The following is a 22085-nucleotide window of genomic DNA, read 5'->3' on the forward strand; positions in this document are numbered from 1 at the left end:
ACGCTCTTTTCCTGCTCTCCCTAAGCCCTCTTCTCACACTACCACCGCACCACTGCTCGGCTCTATTGAAATATTAATGCAGGGGCAGGTCTCTGAATGTAGATCATAGCTAAGACGTGCTGTAGGTGATACGCTGTTGAGGCATACAGCACACACGGTCTGTGGTCTCCCAGAATGATGTGATGCGTTGCAGTAGGAGATGTGCGCAAATGTAAACATTTGTTGTGCGCTCTTTTCCTGTTCTTACTCAGCCCTCTCCTCACACTACCGCCGCACCACCGCTCGGCTCTATTGAAATATTAATGCAGGGGCCGTTCTGTGTAATGAGCCCACTGAATGTAAATCATAGTCCTCAGTGTATACCTGCCCTTTAAGCAGATTTTTTTGTTGGTACTATGGCACTTACTGGGTGGAAATTGCTAAATTAATTTACTCCTCCTGAGCCCTTCCATGTCCCTAGCCAAAGCCGTCCTGGGGCCACAATTCAATTCTACAGTAATTTTTATCTGATAATCCAGTATTTCTCCAGTCCAGTGTTACCAAAACTCCTCTCCTTTACAAATGTTTTATTCCTGTCCTCACACCCTCAGTGTTAATATAATCTATACATTTGTGTGTCTATGTATACTATCTTGCTTTGTTCACTGGCTGTGTGAGTGTAAAGAATACATTCCAGTCCATTTCAGGTTCTTTTGGCATTACTGCAATAAGCTTGTTTTTTTGTTTTTTTTTTAAATGCTTCTCTGGAAACAAAAAATAAAAAAAAATGATGCCAATATGTTCTAAAAACTCGCCCTAAGACACTGTTATTGTTAGGTTGGCAGTATTTTGGTTATTGTGGTGGGTCAGTTTGTTGTCAGAAGGGGCTAAATAGTTTGCACACTCCTCTTTTACAACCAAGGGGTTATGCTAGCAAATTTAGATCAGCGACACATCTGTTATTTATTATCACCTTCCCTCACTAAATATTGGAATCAGATTTTAAACAATGAATGAACAGCCAAAGCCTTGTTATTTGCAAATTGTAAATAGCAATAATAATAATACTAATATAATTAGTACTAGTAGACTAGTATTATTACTATTAGCGTAAGTTTCTGTGATGAAAGAGAGTCTACTTTTGTTTGCCTACTATAGCAGTGCTTCCTCAAGAACAGTAAAAATTAAACCAGGGTTGTGAGTGATATACATTTTAAATGTTAACAGAACAAAAATTCTATTAACATTTAAAATGTGTATCACCACCCTGGTTTTATTTTTATTTTTCTTGGGGAAAAAAGGAATGGTAACTATATTGTGGTTCTTTAAGCATATGCACAAAAGGTGGCATAGGGGACTTTATATTTGATTGTCAGCTGAGCAGAGCTGGTAATGATAGAATGGGGTCAGTCCACACATATATACACCACATATGCACACACACATATATACACATTACATGTGAAAGTTTACCAAGTTTTAAATAAATGTTTGTTTATGAATGATTTAAAACCAAATTTTATTTAAAAATGACCTGCAGAAAAATATTCAGTACAAAAAATCTCATCGCAGAAAGTGAAAAAAAGTTCTGCTTCTGGGCTCTGGCCTTCGTATAGGGGTTAATGAATATAAAATCGCTATTCGCGGACGACATTATACCATCACTGACCAAACCCCTCCTTTCTCTCCCTCCTTTATATGCAATGCTTCAAAATTACGGCATCTTATCCGGATACAAAATAAATGGGGATAAATGTGAATCCCTTGGAATCAATTTGCCCCAATACACAAAAAAGCTATTAGAGATTATTTTTTCCTTTCACTTGGGTTTCTAAAAAGCTTAGGTATCTTGGAATCAATCTCACAACCGACATTTATGCCTTATATCAAGCAAATTATTTACCAATGTTCACTCATATTAGGAACTTAATCACGAAATGGCTAAAGCTTAAGATCTCTTTCTACGGCAGGAATGTTTCTACAAAGATGACCTTGCTCCCAAAGCTACTGTACCTATTCCGGTCCCTACCAATCTCTGTCCCCATATCCGAACTCAATGCACGCCAAAGAGATATTTTGCGTTTTGTATGGCAGGGAAAACGTGCAAGAACAAAAAAAAAATCATGAGTACGCATCGGAGGGATGGGGGGGTTGGGTCTCCCACATTTGGTATCTTATTATTCAGCCCGTATGGCCCAAACTATACATCGGTTTAGTAATACCAAACAACCTTTATGGACACAGATTGAATCACAGATTGCTAATACAGATCAGATATATAGACTTTTATGAACTCCCAAAAAGAATAGACACCCCTCATTGTGTAAATATGTAGCGATATCTCACACGATTTTCTTATGGAATAAATTGACCGCTAAATTTCCCTTAATCCAGGATAAATGAAAATTAATACCTCTAGTTTTACCACAAACCACGATAGATCTACACATACAAAAAAAATGGGCTAACAAAGGACTGTACAGAATTGCAGACGTATATATTGACGGAGGTTTCCTCTGATTCGAATATAGAGACATTGACCCCCAACAACAAAAATATATGGTATCATTACCTGCAGTTAAAATCCAGAACTAACGCAGTAACAGAACTCTCCAAGCTACCACAGAGTACAACTTTTGAATCATTATGCTTAGCCAAAGAGCCGATGCATAGAACAATTTCAACACTATAACCCACTTTCAATAGCAAACCCAGAGAGACTAAACCCCCACATATACTGAAATGGGAACAAAACTTAAAGACTTGGTCCCTAGAGACTTGGACTACTAATCTGGTACAACAACAGAAGAAGCAGATACCAGGTAACGGCAGTTTCGAAATCCAAATTTATTTCTGTGAGACAGTGCAAGAACAATGTGCCCCAAACATGTAGAGAGAACAAGGCCCTTGTTGAAAGAGAACTACCTTAAGGTAGCATTTAAACGGTATATTTGGAGGTTCAGAGGAACCCTCTTTGAATCTCTGTTATAGAGGCTGTAATGAAAGGGGAACATATCTTCATATGTGGTGGGAGTGTGGTGGAATAAAAGAAATTTGGGAAAAAACCTCAAAGCTCCTCAGCGATCTCTTCCATAAACATATTATATTATCTCCTGAACAGGCCTTATTACACTTCCCGATTCCCAGTATTATAAAACATCAAAAATTAGTAAAGACCATCTGCACGGTCGTTAGGATCTGCATCGCACAATACTGGAAATCCACACCTCCAAATTTCACTTTTATTGATTCAAAAATAACACACCATTATGAAATGGCTAGCCTAGCGGCTGAGAACCTAAACACCAAAAATGAGTTCATTATACAGTGGGAGCCATTCATAATGCACCATGAAGCTAGAAGACAGAGAGGTAGGGAGCCCCTTTAGAATAAATCAACAGGCTAATGCACATTTAAGAGAGAGCCGGGACCGATTGCCAACTACCTCCTAAAACCACCATGTAGGTAGAGTTTGATTTTGTTCTTGCTTAACTGTTAATAATAATGCTTATATTATTTTCTGAAGCTGAATGAGCACCGCATATATGGGTTTCGGCCTATCAAATGTAAATGATGGACACCATTGAAACTTTGTTAACTGTCATTGATTAACCCGACCATACATACCTAAACTTGTTATGAAAAAATCAATAAAATTCTTTTAAAATAAAAAGGGACAGTCTACTACAAAAATGTTATGGTTTGAAAAGATAGATAATCCCTTTATTTCCCATCCCCCAGTTTTGCACAGTGAACATGGTTATATTACTATACTTTTTACCTCTCTGATTACCTTGTATCTAAACCTCTTTTGACAGCACCCTGATCACATGGCTATTTATTATTTATTAACTTGTGTACTCCAATAACTCCACAGGGGTGACCGCAATGTTATCTATATGGCCCACATGAACTAGCAGTCTCCTGTTGAGAAAAGCAAATTAAAAAAAAAAAAAAGCATGTGATAAGAGGCTGTCTATAGTGGCTTAGAAACAGGCAGACATTTAGAGGTATAAATGTTATAAAAGTATAATATAACAATGTTGGTTGTGCAAAGCTGGGGAATGGGTAGTAAAGGAGTTATCTTTTTTAAATTTTGGTGTTGACTGTCCCTGTAAGCTTCTGACACCACAGACTAACATAAAATGCAATAACATCTTACTCATGTCCAATAAGGTCATAAATCATGTTTTGAACAGGTAAAACCCAATGATAATTTTATGAAATTTAGTAGCCATTATAAAAGTGTGGGGTGGGGGGATTTTTTGTGAAGTCAGTCAAGAGCTATACCACACCATTTTGTAGATTTCTTTCATATGGACAATATTAGTCAATGGAAAGTGTTGCTAGGTAACAGAAAATCACACACCTGTGAAAATTGTATTTTTACAGAAATTCAGGAACTTAAAACAAGTTAAGCGCATTCTTTACCCACAAACTCCTGTTACACAGGTAAGGGAGCACAAGGTATTTCTGGAATTGCATAGTTAATAAGCAATAACCATTAACTGTGTACTTTGGCAAGAGTGCAGAATATAAAACTAGCAACATTCTACTTTCCTTAAACTAATGCGATTAAAAGCATCAATTCCAGAGTGCAGATTATATCTCTAAATAGGATTTCAAATTAAATATACACCAATGGCTTCAAAATTGATTTGAAATAATCTAACACTATATATATATATAGATATTTAGGTTTTTTTTTTTGTTTTTTTTAATTTTTTTTTATTGAGGTTATAAGAAATATTACAGAAAATGTTCATCCATTGACATTGAAAGTTTAACATTGGAACATATATAGTATACTCAAAAACATAGTGAAAAAATAAAAATATAACAGTTCTGGGCATGGATTCTGTGCTTCTCCAGCAGAATAACAAAACAGTAGCTATGCAGTATGGAACTGTATCTGGTATTCTTATTGTACAAATTATGAGTAAATAAATTTGTAACAAATATCTAGTTAACATAAGTAGTATTGTAAGATATGAATGACTGGTAAAACCACAAGTGATAATGAAACCTCATTTTTATATTATATGAATAAGAAAACTGGTCTCCACATTGCGAGTCATGCGGTTACTGAACAGAATGAACAGGAAAATTGGGGCAAGTGGAGATTAGCTATTGTTTGGCCGCTTTTGAACCAAGTTGGCTGGGATGGGGAAAGGGAGTGCAGCGGGCAAGAGCCGCTCTGAGTGGAGTGGGGAGGGGATTGGGGGGGCGGAGCCTAGATTATATCAAAATAATACAATGCAAGGGATAAATATAGAGTGTATTATAGAGCTAAAGGGATGGACTACAAGGGACAATCTATCATTTATATAGTTACTAGGGGGGGGAACAGTAATTGCTCAGGGCATAGTAATTTATATACGAAGTTGAGGGGCTAATCAGAAGTCCCTATCCGGCTAAATAGAAAAGCTTTGGTCACGTATCTATAAGCATAGGAGATGAGGTGCTGGTAATACCCTATATGGGGATGCTCTATATAATTGGATATCCAAATTCCTCTGGGGAGGTCAATAGAAAATGTAAGGTGGTTGCTAGAGGCTATTATTTAACACTATTATATAATGAGGGGTCATAGTTATGTAGAAGGCAACTGAGTCCTGGTCCAACACGTAATACAAATAAATCTTCTATAAGATGAATAAGGGTAGTTCTTAGGAAAGGTATGTGGAAGGGACGGGTATTAGTATGTATGGAATATAGGGGACTTCTGGGTGAGCACCTCTCCTGGGGAAATGCCAGCTATAGGCGATGCGGGAAAAAGGAGTAGGGGTATGACCCGCAGGTAACCAGTACCGGCGGGAAAGGGAGGAGAGGGGCCAAGCAGTAGCAGATAATTTGCACTAACCATAAATTCACCCTAGGGAAAATCATTTTCTAGAAGAATAAATAAAATAAGGTTTGCAATATAACTCTCATATATAGTGGGGAATATACGCATTATCGAAAACAAAAACAAAAATCTTGCACAAAGATGACACCACAACATGGATAGCTTAGTTGATTAGGGACCTAAAAGCTTACCAGATATCTCCTATCATAGTACATAATACCCTAAACCTGTGTCATTTTTTTTTATTTTTTTCCCTCCTTTTTTAACATCTATGAACACTGTTAGAGAACAACAGTACCTGTAGGTTACTAATTAGAATGGACCATCCAGTAATGACTCTTAAATTCTCAAAGGCCTGAGGGGCAAACCAGGGATGAACCTGCTCACTATGCTTAATATGCCATTTGTTACTCAAGTTTCCATCAGTCAGCCGCAAAGTGTTCAAGAGCTTAGCTGCAGGTAGGGGGTTTAAGCACGTCAAGGAGAAGGCACATCGGTATATCTAATATAAAGTGTAATGAAGTTCATTGGTAGCTCTAGCTTGCACAATGCTTGTATAATAGAAGCTAATCCTTAATCCTTGTATGAGAGTGGGTCTAGTGAGAGTAGACATATATTAATAGTGCTATAGGGGGATTTCCCTACTCGTATAGAGAAGGAGTCCTACCATAAGCTCTGTGTCAAGCATGGGCTATTTTACAAATGGCTATGACTGGGGTATAATATATATATCTAAAATTGGGGTAGATTGCAAGTAGGTCTATCCTTACTTAAATATAAAATGAAGGTGAACCTACAAAATCAAACAAAGAACAATAAACTGGCTTGAGCATATTTCTGCATACTACCAAGAATTTATAATGTACAGGAGGCTGACCTCAAGTATTTTGTCACCACATCTTATTAAAGTAGAGAACTCACTCAACCAAAGGGGATGGTCACTATAAAAGAGACTGATGAATATAAGTGGACTAATGACCTGTGACATAGGCATTTACATACTTCACTTAACGTGACCAGAAAAGTTATTGTCCTGAATCAGATATGTCCCTTGTAGCGGGTAGTCCTCATGCTTCTGGGTTTAGTGGGCCAGCGTATCTGGCATACCTATGTAATGTATTACAACTGTCCTGCCAATTAGTGTAGCACACTGCAAAAATAATGGTATTTCTCAGGCTATCAGCCGTCATCAACTAAAATTACCATATTTATGCTATTCACAGAAGAAAAGGTAGAACAAGATTCTGGGTCATGAAGAACGTATAAAACAGAATCTTATAAAGTCAACCTTTACCAATTAGCCGACTCCGACTCTATCGGCCCGTCTGTAGGGGTGTCTCAGGACTGAAAGTCTCCAGCATCGCAGGTGATGGAAAGAGAGCCACTTGCAGAATGATCTCACATGCGGTAGGCCTGGGCTCCCCGTCGTGACTACTAATGTACAGGGCAGGAGCTGGGAAGAAACTATTTTGAGCCACAGCAGAATTCTAGTCGACCGGCTTTTCTCTTCTATCTCTTCCGGGGGTGGTGAGTGTCCAGTGACTGCCGAGTCTTCTATACTCTCTCCAGCTCCTGCAGCTGGCTGATACTGTGGGGAAGATGAAGCACAGTCTGGCTCTCGAGCATTTATCTCAGGATTAGCGTGTATCAACCTCTGTAGTAACCCACGGTCAGTATTAGGCTCCGGTTTCACTTCAAGTAGATCTGCAGGTAATTCTTGGGAGATATCTTGACTGGGATGAACCCTAACAGGGCAGCTGGAAAAAGATCTCAGGGTATGTATAATATCCGCCCGTTGGAGATCTAAGCGAGAGCTGAGCTCAGCTAAGATGCGGGTTAGAGACATTCTTTCTCCCTATCCTCCGTAGCTTGATTTATCAATGTCCCACTGAGGATTATTTTCTCAGGTTGAAGTGCTGCCTGTCGGTTGGGAGATTCTTTATATCTGTGCAGCAAACATCCGTTTTTGTTACGGATGTGTTTTAGGCCACAATATTTATGTATAGTGGTATGCGTGTATTTATCCGGTACTCACATCAAGCAGGCTTTCGTGAAGAATCTCCTGCATTGTAGTCGCATAGACATTCCTGTACAAGTATTCGCTGTGTGGCCTCAGGCTATATAAAAAAAATAAAAAAAAATATTATCAGGCCATTCTCTTCAGCTTCTATGTACTTCCATTCCAATATGGCGCCTGTTGTGCTGCTCTGCCCGGTGTGAGTCTCTATGTTGCATGGCCACTGCACAGCGTTTAACAGAGGAAACTGTAGCAATACTTTCCCTGTCACTTCATGGGCTTTCCAGTCTCTTATGCCGCAGACGGTTGAGATGTCTCCTCTATAGAACAGTCTAACGGAGCATTGGTCTCTGAGCTCAGTCAAATTGCGGCCATTGCCATCTCTGGCCGGCTCCGCCCCAGATATTTAGGTTTTGATGTGAGGCATACTAAAAAGGTTATGAAAACCATGTATTTGCCCTAAAATAGGTAAAGGCTCTAGCATTGTGTGTGTCAAACACCCTCAGTCAGATTACCATCATTAAATTGTCAACAATGTGCACAAGTGCTTTCCAGGTTAAAATAGAAGCATTTCTGCAATAGTTGCATTAGCCAACATGTTTCTAGTAAAATAAATTGTTTCAAATTCATATGCACATTTTCTATGAGCGCCCCTTGCACCAGTATTTAAACGCTGCATCTGCTTAGCTGTAGCTTGTATGATACAAGTTAAGTCATTACTGACATGATACATGCCACACTGTCTGAACAGGCGCACAGGGCACCCACAGTATATGTGCAACTGAATCGGTAACAACAAGAAGTATTTTTGCGAAGTATTTTTGCGAATCCAAGTACATTGCAAAAATGCTTCCATTCAAACAAATACAAAAATTCACATTTCAGTTATGAATACTGTGCTCCTTACTTTCTCCAACTCTCAAAGAGAAAGCATTTTTGTGCATTGCTGTACTGGAATCACTAAAATACAATTCAGTGCATCACTGCCTTACTATAGTGCCTACAAATTCAGCACACAGTGTCCTTGCACCATCATGTACTGTTCCCCACTGCAGAGAGTAAAATGGTTACTAGACTGGCAGATTTATACAGAAGCACATTTGTGTGTCAGTAGTGCTTCCTAAGATTTCATCTTCATGTTGTCAATCATCCTGCATCATCTGATCACCTGACGTGCCTGCAAACTAGCTCTAGGGCGGCTGGTAAGATCCAGCGCAACATTGTTATATAATGGCACAGAGGATGGGGGTAAACCTGTAAAGCAAGAGATGCTAGTTTTTATAAAAGGTGTCACTCCTACAGGGAAAGTTCTAAGCCTGCCTAAGACATTGTTGATCTTAAAAAGGTCATTAACAAAAAGATGTCTAACTTGCTTCAAGTGTTTGTGAAGCCAACTGCAAATTACACTAATACTCATATTACAAACCATGAAAAAAAAAAAAAAAAGAAAAAATTATATATACACACACTATGTATGTATGTATGTATGTATGTATGTATGTATGTATGTATGTATGTATGTATGTATGTATGTATACACAAAACCATTTTTAGATTCCATTCTTGGGGCGCTTTATGCACACAGTTATCCTAACACGCCATCTGTATACATGCATTTCTATTATACAGCCCCTCTGATGCAGGTACTCAAACTACAATATAAACAGAAATATTGACAGAACTATTTTCTTTCTAACACAAACGGAGTATTCACTTCTGATGAAAAACGGCATGAACACTGCACAGGTCACTGTTGGCATTTCTCTTGAATTTATAATAAGGTCTTTATGGTTTCTTTTTCCATGCATAGAATATGAACTGCTTGGAATATAATATAATTTAAGAAGGATTGATGCCATATATTTGTATACCAATGTCATATGTATGTTTTTTGTATGTTGCTATTATTTACACTAATTTTTGAATGAATTTTTTGTACTTTATTTACACACCTGAGTCTTATTGTGGGTGTGTCTCAAACCACCAATCAGGTGGCTTTGCTTGTGATTGGGTGCACTAATTAGGGGAGGGGGTTTGTCTGTATATAAAACTTTTCACTTCGATTTAGTCTGAGGAAGGGGGTGAATACCTCGAAACGTCACGCTAGTAAATATACTATTTGTATTTCAAAACCAGAGTGCTATTTTTCTTGACTGTTTATTATCTCTATTTTGCACCCTAGTGCCTACCTGACCAGTTTGGCGAGAGTGCTTTTTGACTTGAAGATATATATAATGTAATCCATCTCATTTTTAATTGGTGTGTTATGAGATACATGAGGATCTGGGACATGAAACTCAAATTTTTTCTTTCATGATTCAGATAGAGAATAAAATTATAAACAACTTTTCAATTTACTTCTATTATCAAATTGGCTTCATTCTATTGGTATCAATTGTTGAAGGAGCAGCAATGCACTACTGGTTTCTAACTGAACACATGGGTGAGCCAATGACAATCGGTATATATATGCAGCCACCAATCAATAGCTAGAACCTAGGTTCTTTGCTGCTCCTGAGCTTACTTAGATAAACCTTTCAGCAAAGGATAACAAGAGAAGGAAGCAAATGTAATAATAGAAGTAAATTGGAAAGCTGTTTAAAATTGAATGTTCTGTCTAAATCATGAATGTCTAATTATGACTTTACTGTCCCTTTAAAATTTCCATTATAAATATAAAACGAATAACATTAAGGCTGAACCCAAAAGATGTGGAATAGATTTGTGGCTTTTTAATAAGTTGAAATAGCATTACATTTGATTTCCCATTATCTGTGGGAGCCAATTTGCTGAAAAACCTGTTTAATAAAGCAAGGAGTTTGGTAAATGTATTTAAAACTGATGTTAAACAGTAAGAGGGGACTATTTTCCTCAAGGCAGAAAAATCTTTTTATTTGCTTATTTATTCACATATTTAAAAAGGGACAGTCAACTCCAAAATTGTTATGGTTTAAAAAGAAAGATAACCCCTTTATTACCCATTCCCCAGTTTTGCATAACAAATAGTTATATTAATATACTTTTTACCTCTGTGATTACCTTGTATCTAAGCCTCTGCAGACTGCCCCTTGTTCACATAACTATTATCTAATGCCTTTCATGTTAGCCAATTAGTACAATGTTAGCAACAACTCCACGGGTAAGAGCACAATGTTATCTATATTGCCCACATGAATAAGCAGTCTACTGTTGCAAAAAGCTAATAATAAAAAAACACATGTAATAAGAGGCTGTCTTTAGTGGCTTAGAAAGAGGCAGAAATGTAGAGATTTAAATGTTATAAAGTATATTAATATAACGATGTTGGTTGTGCAAAGCCAAGGAAGTAAAGGCATTATTTATGCTTTTTAAATAATAACAATTTGGGTGTTGACCGTCCCTTTAAACAATGTTCTTTGTTTGGGTTAATTATTGTTTCACTCAGTGTGACTGATCTACAGTGCAGCAGGAATTTCCCTTAAAGGGAAACACTGCTGTAGGCAAATAGGTCAATACACAAAAGGCTCTTACTTTGAGACTTTTTAAAAACACATTCCCCCATATCTATAACTCACACAGTGCCTGTACTTTACAAGTGACTTTTTTCTGAAACAGAATTTTGCTTTTAAAATGTCCTTATCAAGCTGCCTAGTTAGCAAACTTCCCTTTTAACATATAGTATGCATAAATATTAGTGAAAGCTTTAATAGGTAGCCTACAATACTGCGTTTGGCTGCATAAACAAAACTGCAAATAAACATTTTATAAGAAGTTCAAACATCAAACAGCTGATGTTTACACAATGCATAATAGCAGAGCAACTCACTACACAATTTCATTACTCTATGGCCTGGAACACCACACTTGTGCTCAGCTGCTGTCTCCTCTTTGCAGTATGTTGCACATCAAAATAAACATTTTATACAATAATTTAAATGCAGAAACATAACTAAAATCACACAAATGTAGTAAACCGACAAAATTCTAATTTATTTATGTTAAGTCTATAACTCCCCTCCACAAAAAATGAATAAATCCTTTGTACTTTAGGAATACAAAATAATGTTAAAGACTAGTCAGTCACGTTTTTATAAAGTATTCACAGATCATCCAGTCTTTTTCCATTCAAGGCTCTGTGTAACCGTAAACACATTACTAACATACAAATACAGCCAGAATATGAAGTGAAAAGCTCACCTGTACTTGCACAGACTGCATTGCCAGATCACAAGGAGCTTTCAGAGCCTTGGGTCTTGTAGCGTACCAATAAGTTGTCAGAGCAGCAAACGCCCCAAAGCCCATCAACGTGTTAGTAGGAAGAGTCCGCACATATTCACGAACGTCTCCTAGCTCAGGAATCCTCAGGTTTCTAAATAACTCATGTGCCTGCATTGTGACAGATTCTCTTTAAACCTGTGGGAGGGGACACAGGACGGGAGAGTACAATGTTAATATTTTGTTTCCTTGCCAAAAGTCTATTGGTGTGTAAATTATATAACAAGCCTTGTTTTTTTTTTCTACAACAGTTTGTATATACATTGTGGTAAAGTATTCACTCTGCCCCTCTACATATAACTTCACAGTATACCTGTTGCATCACACTCCTAAACAGAGAAAAAACACTTTGCAATAATGTAATTTATTTTGCCTAAATTTTCCTATAATTTGAAAATCAAAGGGTTTCTCCACTGCCGTCTAAGACTGGATAGCACATTCAAAATGCAAATTCTGACATGTTACACAGGGGTTGTTGTATTAGTATATATCGGAGGTAGACAAATCGGTGTAAAATTTAGGAGCCAGACGTTGTGGGGGGGGGGCACAGTATGTATATATCTATATCTATCATTCTCTAACTGGGCGCTGCAAAAAAAAAAAAAAAAAATAATAATAATAAATAATAAAGAAATAAAGAAATAAAGAAATACACACACTTTTCACGTATGCCCCAAAAATACAAAACAATTTAAATGAACGTTATTATTTTGTTTGCAGACCTTTAACAATGCAGTGCTTAAAAAAAATAAAAATACATTTTTAAACAACTTTCCAATGTACTTCAGTTATCAATTTTGCTTCATTCTCTTGGTATCCTTTGTTGGATGAGCTTCAATGCAATACTGGAAGCTAGCTGAGCACATCACTAATCCAATGACAAGAGGTATATATACACCCACAATTCAGCAGCTAGCTCCCAGCTCCTGAGCCTACCTAGGTAAGATTTTCAAAAATGTGGCTAAAAATCCAATGTTTTTTTTTTATTTATTTAAAAATATTTTTTTTTCTTAAAAAAACATAATTTATGTAAGAACTTACCTGATAAATTCATTTCTTTCATATTAGCAAGAGTCCATGAGCTACTGACGTATGGGATATACATTCCTACCAGGAGGGGCAAAGTTTCCCAAACCTCAAAATGCCTATAAATACACCCCTCACCACACCCACAATTCAGTTTAACGAATAGCCAAGAAGTGGGGTGATAAGAAAGGAGCGAAAGCATCAAAATAAGGAATTGGAATAATTGTGCTTTATACAAAAAAAAATCATAACCACCACAAAAAGGGTGGGCCTCATGGACTCTTGCTAATATGAAAGAAATTAATTTATCAGGTAAGTTCTTACATAAATTATGGTTTTCTTTCATGTAATTAGCAAGAGTCCATGAGCTAGTGACGTATGGGATAATGACTACCCAAGATGTGGATCTTCCACGCAAGAGTCACTAGAGAGGGAGGGATAAAATAAAGACAGCCAATTCCGCTGAAAATAATCCACACCCAAAATAAAGTTTAAATCTTATAATGAAAAAAACTGAAAATTATAAGCAGAAGAATCAAACTGAAACAGCTGCCTGAAGTACTTTTCTACCAAAAACTGCTTCAGAAGAAGAAAACACATCAAAATGGTAGAATTTAGTAAAAGTATGCAAAGAAGACCAAGTTGCTGCTTTGCAAATCTGATCAACCGAAGCTTCATTCCTAAACACCCAGGAAGTAGAAACTGACCTAGTAGAATGAGCTGTAATCCTTTGAGGCGGAGTTTTACCCGACTCGACATAAGCATGATGAATTAAAGATTTCAACCAAGATGCCAAAGAAAAGGCAGAGGCCTTCTGACCTTTCCTAGAACCGGAAAATATAACAAATAGACTAGAAGTCTTTCGGAAATTCTTAGTAGCTTCATCATAATATTTCAAAGCTCTAACTACATCCAAAGAATGCAATGATCTCTCCTTAGAATTCTTAGGATTAGGACATAATGAAGGAACCACAATTTCTCTGCTAATGTTGTTAGAATTCACAACTTACCCCAGGACACTCATCTACATGTAGTAGAAAGCCAAACTAGTACTGAAACGAGAATCAGTAGAGGTAATGGTATATATAAAAGAGTATATCGTCGATCTGAAAAGGGAGGTAAGAGATTAATCTCTACGACCAATAACAGAGAACCTATGAAATAGACCCCGTAGAAGGAGATCATTGAATTCAAATAGGCAATACTCTCCTCACATCCCTCTGACATTCACTGCACGCCGAGAGGAAAACCGGGCTCCAACCTGCTGCGGAGCGCATATCAACGTAGAATCTAGCACAAACTTACTTCACCATCTCCATAGGAGGCAAAGTTTGTAAAACTGATTTGTGGGTGTGGCGAGGGGTGTATTTATAGGCATTTTGAGGTTTGGGAAACTTTGCCCCTCCTGGTAGGAATGTATATCCCATACGTCACTAGCTTATGGACTCTTGCTAATTACATGAAAGAAAAATATATATAATTTTAAATATGTTTCTGTAGTGTAGCTGCCCCTCCCTCAATAACCAATAATAGTTTTTATCTAAGGGATCTGGAAGGGGGTGGGGGACCCCCTTCCAGATCCCTTAGATAAGGTGGGAGAGAGGAGGGGGCAATTTTTATCTAAGAAATTGTGCCATAGTGTAGCATTCCCACCCGCTCCCGCACGCAATCCTGCCCCCCCACCACCAACGATCGTGACCATCGATGGCCGATGCAGAGAGGTCTACAGAGTGGCTCTCTCTGCATCGGACGGCTAAAAAATTTTCTGCAATCACATGAAAGCGGCTGGAAGCGATCAGGATCGCTTCCACCGCTTGGAAACCCTGACGTACAGGGTACGTCCTTGGTTGTTAACGACAGTTTTTTTTTGTTGGACGTACCCTGTACGTCATTGTCGTCAAAAAATAAATAAAAAAAATAAAAATGATAGTTTCTATTTAAGATAAATGATAACCTAAAGGTTATTGATCCTGAAAATAGATGCTGTATATTCATAGAAAGCACCAAAAAAGCGGATCACGGGTAGAAACAAGGAAAAAGCTTTTATTATTGCATGGAAGATAAAAACATGGTGATAAAAAATACTACATGTAGAGTGGGGGGGGGGGGGGGTCGGACGCATTTCGGCTCACGCCTTCATCTGTGACCTAGAAACATAATGCTACTAAACATGTATATACCCTCAGGGTGTAGCTGATTGGGTGATCAATTAATTGGATGATCAATTGGGAAGTAAAGTAACCTCCCCCTGATCATTAACACTTAGCATGCTATTTATATGCAACAGGGAAAAATACACAGTCAAAGACAAAAACATGCACAGCCAATATATAAACAATAGTACAATATCAGCATGCTAGAAGTGCTTGTCTGGGCAAAGGAGTCAGTAATGTAAAAATGGCCCCATGTTAAAGATAACAACCTTTAATTAAGGAACTAATACTGTTATAGTAGGGAACCAAAATGGGAAAAAAAATCTCAAAATAGGTTATTGGTATTATAACACGTGATATCTTGTGTTAAATCAGGCGCTCACAAGAGAAAGTAGGAAAAATAAAACCGTGAGGGAAAGGAAAAACAGAAAACTACCTTTATACCTTTTAAATAAACTCCTCTCAATCCGTCCACTAGTCTCATGGGGGCACCTGACACAAAAAACACATCACTGTTTTTACCAAACATATATTCCCCACCAGTGGCAGTAAAAGTTCATGGAAACATGTGAACATAATAGAATCCTGGAATGAGTGGTCGGCGAATATGATCTATAAAAAGCCATTTGAAAGTTTGAACATCAGTCATGTTTCCCTATGAAATGTTCTGCTAAAGCTGAACATGGAGTGATTGAAGAATGTCGTTAAGGTGTTGCCTAATCCTGATACTGACCTCTCTGGTCGTCATTCCTACGTATTGAAGGTTACAGGCCTGACATGTGACCAAATCGATCACATATTTAGTTCTACAATTTGAGAAATGATCTACATTGTAGATTCTCTGTGTAGCACAAGATTGGAAATGCTTAGATATCAAAGTATGTCCACATGCTTTACAATTAGGTTTACCACATTTAAAATGACCTTTTGCTGTTAACCAGCTACTTTGTATGTGTAAACTGTGGACCATACTAGGAGATAAGTGTATATTCATGACTGTAATATTGAATTATTTTTTTGTCACTTAATTCCATTAATCTATTCACAATGTCCTGCTCTCAGAGGTTTCTGTAAGATTATTTTCGGCAATTTTTCCATTTTGAAGATATTATAACATATTGGTTTTGTAGTTCTCAAAACTGAATTTGTGTTTGTAGAAATAACGTCCCTTCTGCACAGCAAAAATGTTATAATATAAACAGAGTTGAAAATAGACCTTAAAGGGACAGTTTACTCAAAATTTCCCTTTAATTTGTTCCTAATGATCCTGTTGAAATGTATTAAACTGTATTAAAAGCTTGTTTACTCTTATGTCAGAATTTGAAATCGCTATAATAGCCTCTGGTATTCCCACCTATACTGAAAGTTTCTATACTTAAAGGGCCATGATACCCACATGTTGAAACACTTGAAAGTGATGCAGCATAGCTGTAAAAAGCGGACTAGAAAATATCACCTGAACATCTCTATATAAAAAAAAAAAAAAAAAAAAAAAAAAAGATATTTTACCTCAAAAATTCCTCAGTAGCCACATCCCATTGTAAAGGACTTCTAAGCAGCAAATCAGTATGTCTGTCCCGGGACAGCTAAGGGAGTGAGCTTTCGTGCACACTCATCTTATTTCCCTATTCAGTTTAAGGAAGTTTACTATGAATTCTCATGAGAGTTAAGTGAAATCTCACAAGATCACAGTAAAAGAAGTCATGACCTCAGCACTGTTGATGCTGATTGGCTGCTGTTCATTTCTTCATTTTGCTTTTACATAGAGATGCTCAGGTGATATTTTCCTTTCAGCTTTTTACTGTTATACTGCATCAGTTTCAAGTGATTTAGCTGACAGTTCTTGACAAATGTGTTTAAAAATTAGGAGCCAGTAAGAAAATTTAGGAGCCAGACCGTTGCATTTGTATATAGACATATGGAGAATAACCCAAAAAGTTAGGAGCTAGGGGTAAAATTCTAGGAGCCAGTGGCTACCAGGCTCCTGGGTTTGTCGAGCCCTGATTCAGCATTTGAGTATTATGTCCCTTTAAAAGTTAAGGCTATTGCCAGGCTATGGTAAACACAACCACCAAAATAAAATTAACCTCCTGGTGGGGGGTAGAAAAGATAAATACAATATTTTCCATTGTTCTCTCTAATTATATGTGTGTACACAAAGTTATAACATAAGATCTGATTTTACCTGCAAGCTCAACCCATTGTAATAGGCTGTGGTTTCAAAGCACAAAAACAGCTATTTCATATACACAAATAAACCTGAAAATGCAATTTCCCATGTTTTATACACTGCAGCTGGTATAACAAGTCATTAGGGGAAAAACTATTTTAAAAATATACTGTGCCTTTAAAAACGGACAACAAAACACAACAAAAAAACCCCGGGGTTTCAGAGCATACAGTTTTCAGATTTACTTAATTCTCTTGGTATCCTTGGTTGGAGAGCAATTCTCTACTGGGGCCTAGCTGAACACGATGGGTGAGACAGTGACAAGCAGCTAGCTCACAGCAGTGGATTGCTTATGAGCCTACCTACCTATTTGCGTTTTTTAACAATGGATACCAAGAAAGAGGACAAAGCAAGTTAAACAGAAGTAAAAAATTGGAACATTGTTAAAAAATTATTCTTTCTGAATCATAAAAGTTTAATTTTGACTTTACCGTCCTTGTAATGCCATTGCTCCCCTACAAATCTCTGTGCACAGAATCACCATAATAAGCTTCAAGAAGCTCACTGAATAGAACATTGTTGGAGTGGAATAGAACTGCACAAGGATATCTAATGATATATAACCAAATCAGTAATGTTCGGATATAACCAGAAAAAAACAAGTTGTTATTCTTAAAATGAAAACCATGATTTATAAAAAAAAAAATATATATATATATATATTTTACGGACTAGTAATTTAAATCAAATCCACCCCGATTTTCAACAAAGCATATTACAAAAAAATAAAAACCTATTTGGAAAGTTGCTTTAAAACAGTATGCTCTATCTGAATCCTGAAGGGAAAAAAGGTTTCATGTCTCTGAATATATTATATGTATATACTGAAATTACTTTAAAAGTCTTTAGCACCTAGTTGGATAGGCTAAATAATGGAGATAAGAGACCATTCCTGAATATGGCTTCAGGAAACAAGCATGGGGGTATAAAAGACGAGTCTGGGTATGCATTTATAAATATATAGAGGGTAGTATTTTTTGTATGTCTAGGGAAATGCCATATGGCCTGTGCACCCTTGTGTGTGTCTGTTTGACTGCAATCATGCATTGTGTGGCTGTAGGTAGGAGCCCAGGGAGGAAGAGACCTTGACATGGTTCTGGGCCCGTTTTGGCCAAACGCTGTAACTAACTCTTCCATTTTTGCTTTTAATCTTGTTGTGTGCAAGAGTGTGCCAGACTTTGTGTTGATAATTTTGTTTTGTAATTTTCCCTACGGCCTTTGCACCCAGGCCTGAGTTGCTGGGAGTATTCAGGGCTGTGAGTTTAACAGTGACATAGGATGCATACCTGGTCCAGTTTGAGAGCACAGTCCATTTTCGGGTGTATGTGTGAGTGTGCGTTACAGCATTTGAGTTTTGCACTGTTGCTTGCATACAGTATACACTATCCTTTGTAGGTAAAGGCTAAGGGGCAAATTTATCATTATTTCGGGTGGACATGATTCTATGTAGCAAATCATGTCCACCTGACATCGCTAAATGCCGACAGCATACGCTGTCGGCATTTAACATTGCACAAGCATTTATATTGTCCGCTAGTAGGTGTCAATCCTCCCAATCGTATGATCGGGATGATTGCAGTCCGACACCTAAAACTTATGTTTCCAGTGAGCTGGAAACTATGGGGGTAGATAGCAGCATCCACTACTTGTTAAATCTACCCCCAAGTGTCAACTCCAGAGCACCAATGCATCTTTTTTCCAAAGCCGAATATGGCTGGTGATTGGTGGCTATGCAGATATGCCTCTTGTTCTTGGCTTGCTGGCTGTGCTCAGCTCTGGACAAGTAGAGCATTTCTGCTCTGCCCTTTAATGTGGTTAACCACCGTTCTAATAAAGCAATAGTACAATAAGAATATGCTAACAAATTAGAGTATTTTCTTATTGCACTTTTATGTCCCTTTAAATATATCTTGTTCACTCAAACTCTTGATATGAGGAACTGGTGGGTCAGTACCAACGAGAAGGCATTTATACAACAAAATATTCAGTTGTTGAAACATATGCAAATAAGATCAAGCAGGTGCCTTATGCAATTGTTTAACAGATTGTTCCTTATACCTAGCCCTATGTTAATAATATAGTCCGAATTCAGAATTAGTGTATGAATTCAAATTTGGTAAATAAGAGCATCCAGCTCTGAAGATCTTTAAGCTGTTGATGAAGCCCTGATCTATACAGCTAATTATGTAACACAAAAAAACAACCAATTTTGAAAATTAAAAGTAAAATTCAGAAACCTGGACTTAGAACTCAGAACTAATTTTAAATCCTCTTCATTGTGAAGATATGCAAAGATCTGCAGAACCCAATGTAAGGGGGGGGGGGGGGGGGCGACGAGCTGATCCGGCAGGACGCATCTTGGGGAAGCTCCTGATATACATCTAGATTATATGAGCCTTTTTAGGTTCCTAAAGGATACTTGTGATACTTTAGTAGCTATATCTCTAAAAGACCTCTGTGGAGTATGAAGCAACCCTATCTGACAGGCCGCAAGGTTTTAAGCTGCCGCACATTCCCCCCCAGAAATCTGGGTTACGAGTAGTCCTATTTGACTACACACACTGTTGGAGATGGATACCGATTTACAAGGATATGAAGAAACTATTTCTGAGCTACTAAATGAACATTACGCATATTTGACAACAAACATTGCTCGGCTTATATTGCCGTTAACTACCATACATCAAAATGTCATAGGACACTCCCTGAGAGGGAGTGTGTGTCTTAACCAATCAGCATCTGCTAAAGCCCGGGGGGGGGGGGGGGTGTTCAAATTTGCCGCTAAACTGAATTACTTATTAACTATTGAGTCGCTCACAACCGGAGCTACGAGCCTATGCTGATCCTTAGAAACCCAGAGTGGTGATCTATGAGATAAAATGTTGTGATCCTTTATATATTACAACAATCCTCATCTGATGCGTATTTTTAACACAAGGTTAGTGTTATTACACTTACCGGGCATTTGTGAGACCATATAAAACCATAGCTTAAAATTTAAAGAGATATATATAATTCCATTTGTATACATATAACCATTACCTATTTGATACATTAAACGATACATTAGCAGATACAATAAATATACAAAAGTGCAACAACAATCTCCCACATATCTAAACAGATATTAAACTTGATGTGCTTTGAATATGAAACCAAACGATGTTTATAAATAGAGATAATCGAATTACATGTGGTACATATTTCTTATCTTATAAGGTGTAACCCATAAAAAAATCTAAATAATCTATATTATAACCATATAAAAAAATGTGTTAAAGTACAATATACTATAACCTAAGAATGATAGATAGAAAAAAATCGTACTAATAATAATTATATATATATATATATATACATACACACACACACTCTATAAGTGAACTATATTCGTGACAATTAATATACTCCCAAAATCTATTTGTGTAAAACTATATGTATATGATACTGGCTTGTTATTTATTTTTAAAGGTACACAAGAGGCCAAGCATTTGTTCTTTTTCTTAATGACAACTCAATGGGCATTCATTTCACTTCCAACATACAAATAGACTATAGAATTTCTAGACTTAATTTTAACTAGAGATAAAGATTTTAATATTTGTACATCAACATATTTCAAAACAGTTGACTGCAATAACTTCCTACATTATACAAGTAATCACCACAGACAATGGAAGACTATACCATTCAGTCAATTCTGAAGAATAAAAAGAAATTGTATTCTGGAAGAAAAATTTCATGAACAATCTGGTATTTTAATAGAAAGGTTCAAGGAGAAAGGATATCCTTTAGAAATAAATCACCAATGGCTATAAAAAAAGCATGTACCATTGATAGATCTTCTTTGCTCCAAACTAAAAAGAAGTCAGATAAAATAGAAATTGGACAGACCAACAGTAACATGAATCAACCTTGTTTTGTAACTCAATATAATTCGAACCACAAATCTATCAAAAAAGTACTGCAGAAACATTGGCCCATTTTACTTAAAGATCCAATATTAAAGAAGAATTTAAATGCCTCACTCAATATTGTTTTTAGAAGGGCACCCACCATAAAACAGACCCTGGCTCCCAGTAAAGTGGTGGTTTAAAAAAAAACAATCGCAAACACATCCCTGAATAAAAGTAAAAGTCGCAAAGGCACTTTTAGATGTGGGAAAACAAGATGTTTTATGTGCAAATTTATAACACATGATGCCAAAAGTATTCATTCTTATACCATTGGAGAAACATTTCAGATTGGAGAATACTTAAATTGCAGCTCCTCTTTTGTGATTTATGTGCTGTCCTGCAAGTGTGGTTTGCAGTATTTGGGACGCACGACACGAAATATACGCACAAGGTGGAGCAAACATTTTCGCAACATCAGAAAGCAGTCTAGACACTATTCCCATGAACATAAAGGGGAAAAATGTCCATTCACCATCACACCAATAGAAAGCATTCCAGGGTCTAACAAATATAACAGATTTACAAAGTTGCGCCAACGTGAAACATTTTGGATATACAAATTTGGTACCCTGTTCCCTACTGGGCTTAATGAAGTTATTGATTCTGCAGCATTTTAACTAGA

General features: G+C 37.0%; 1 protein-coding gene across 6 annotated transcripts in view; it reads right to left on the minus strand.

Moving 5' to 3' along the window:
- Positions 1 to 22085, minus strand: part of ACSL1 (acyl-CoA synthetase long chain family member 1) — a 307660-nt gene that overhangs the window by 220078 nt on the left and 65497 nt on the right. For all 6 annotated transcript variants that reach the window (XR_008400727.1, XM_053703880.1, XM_053703877.1 and 3 more), the window contains one exon: positions 12021 to 12236. Coding sequence is in view for 5 of the 6 variants with exons in the window: in XM_053703880.1 (XP_053559855.1) it covers positions 12021 to 12215 (195 nt within the window). In the remaining variant the exon portion in view is untranslated. The remainder of the gene's footprint in view (positions 1 to 12020; positions 12237 to 22085) is intronic.

This window comes from Bombina bombina, chromosome 2 (genome assembly GCF_027579735.1).
Source record: "Bombina bombina isolate aBomBom1 chromosome 2, aBomBom1.pri, whole genome shotgun sequence".
Classification (NCBI taxonomy): domain Eukaryota; kingdom Metazoa; phylum Chordata; class Amphibia; order Anura; family Bombinatoridae; genus Bombina; species Bombina bombina.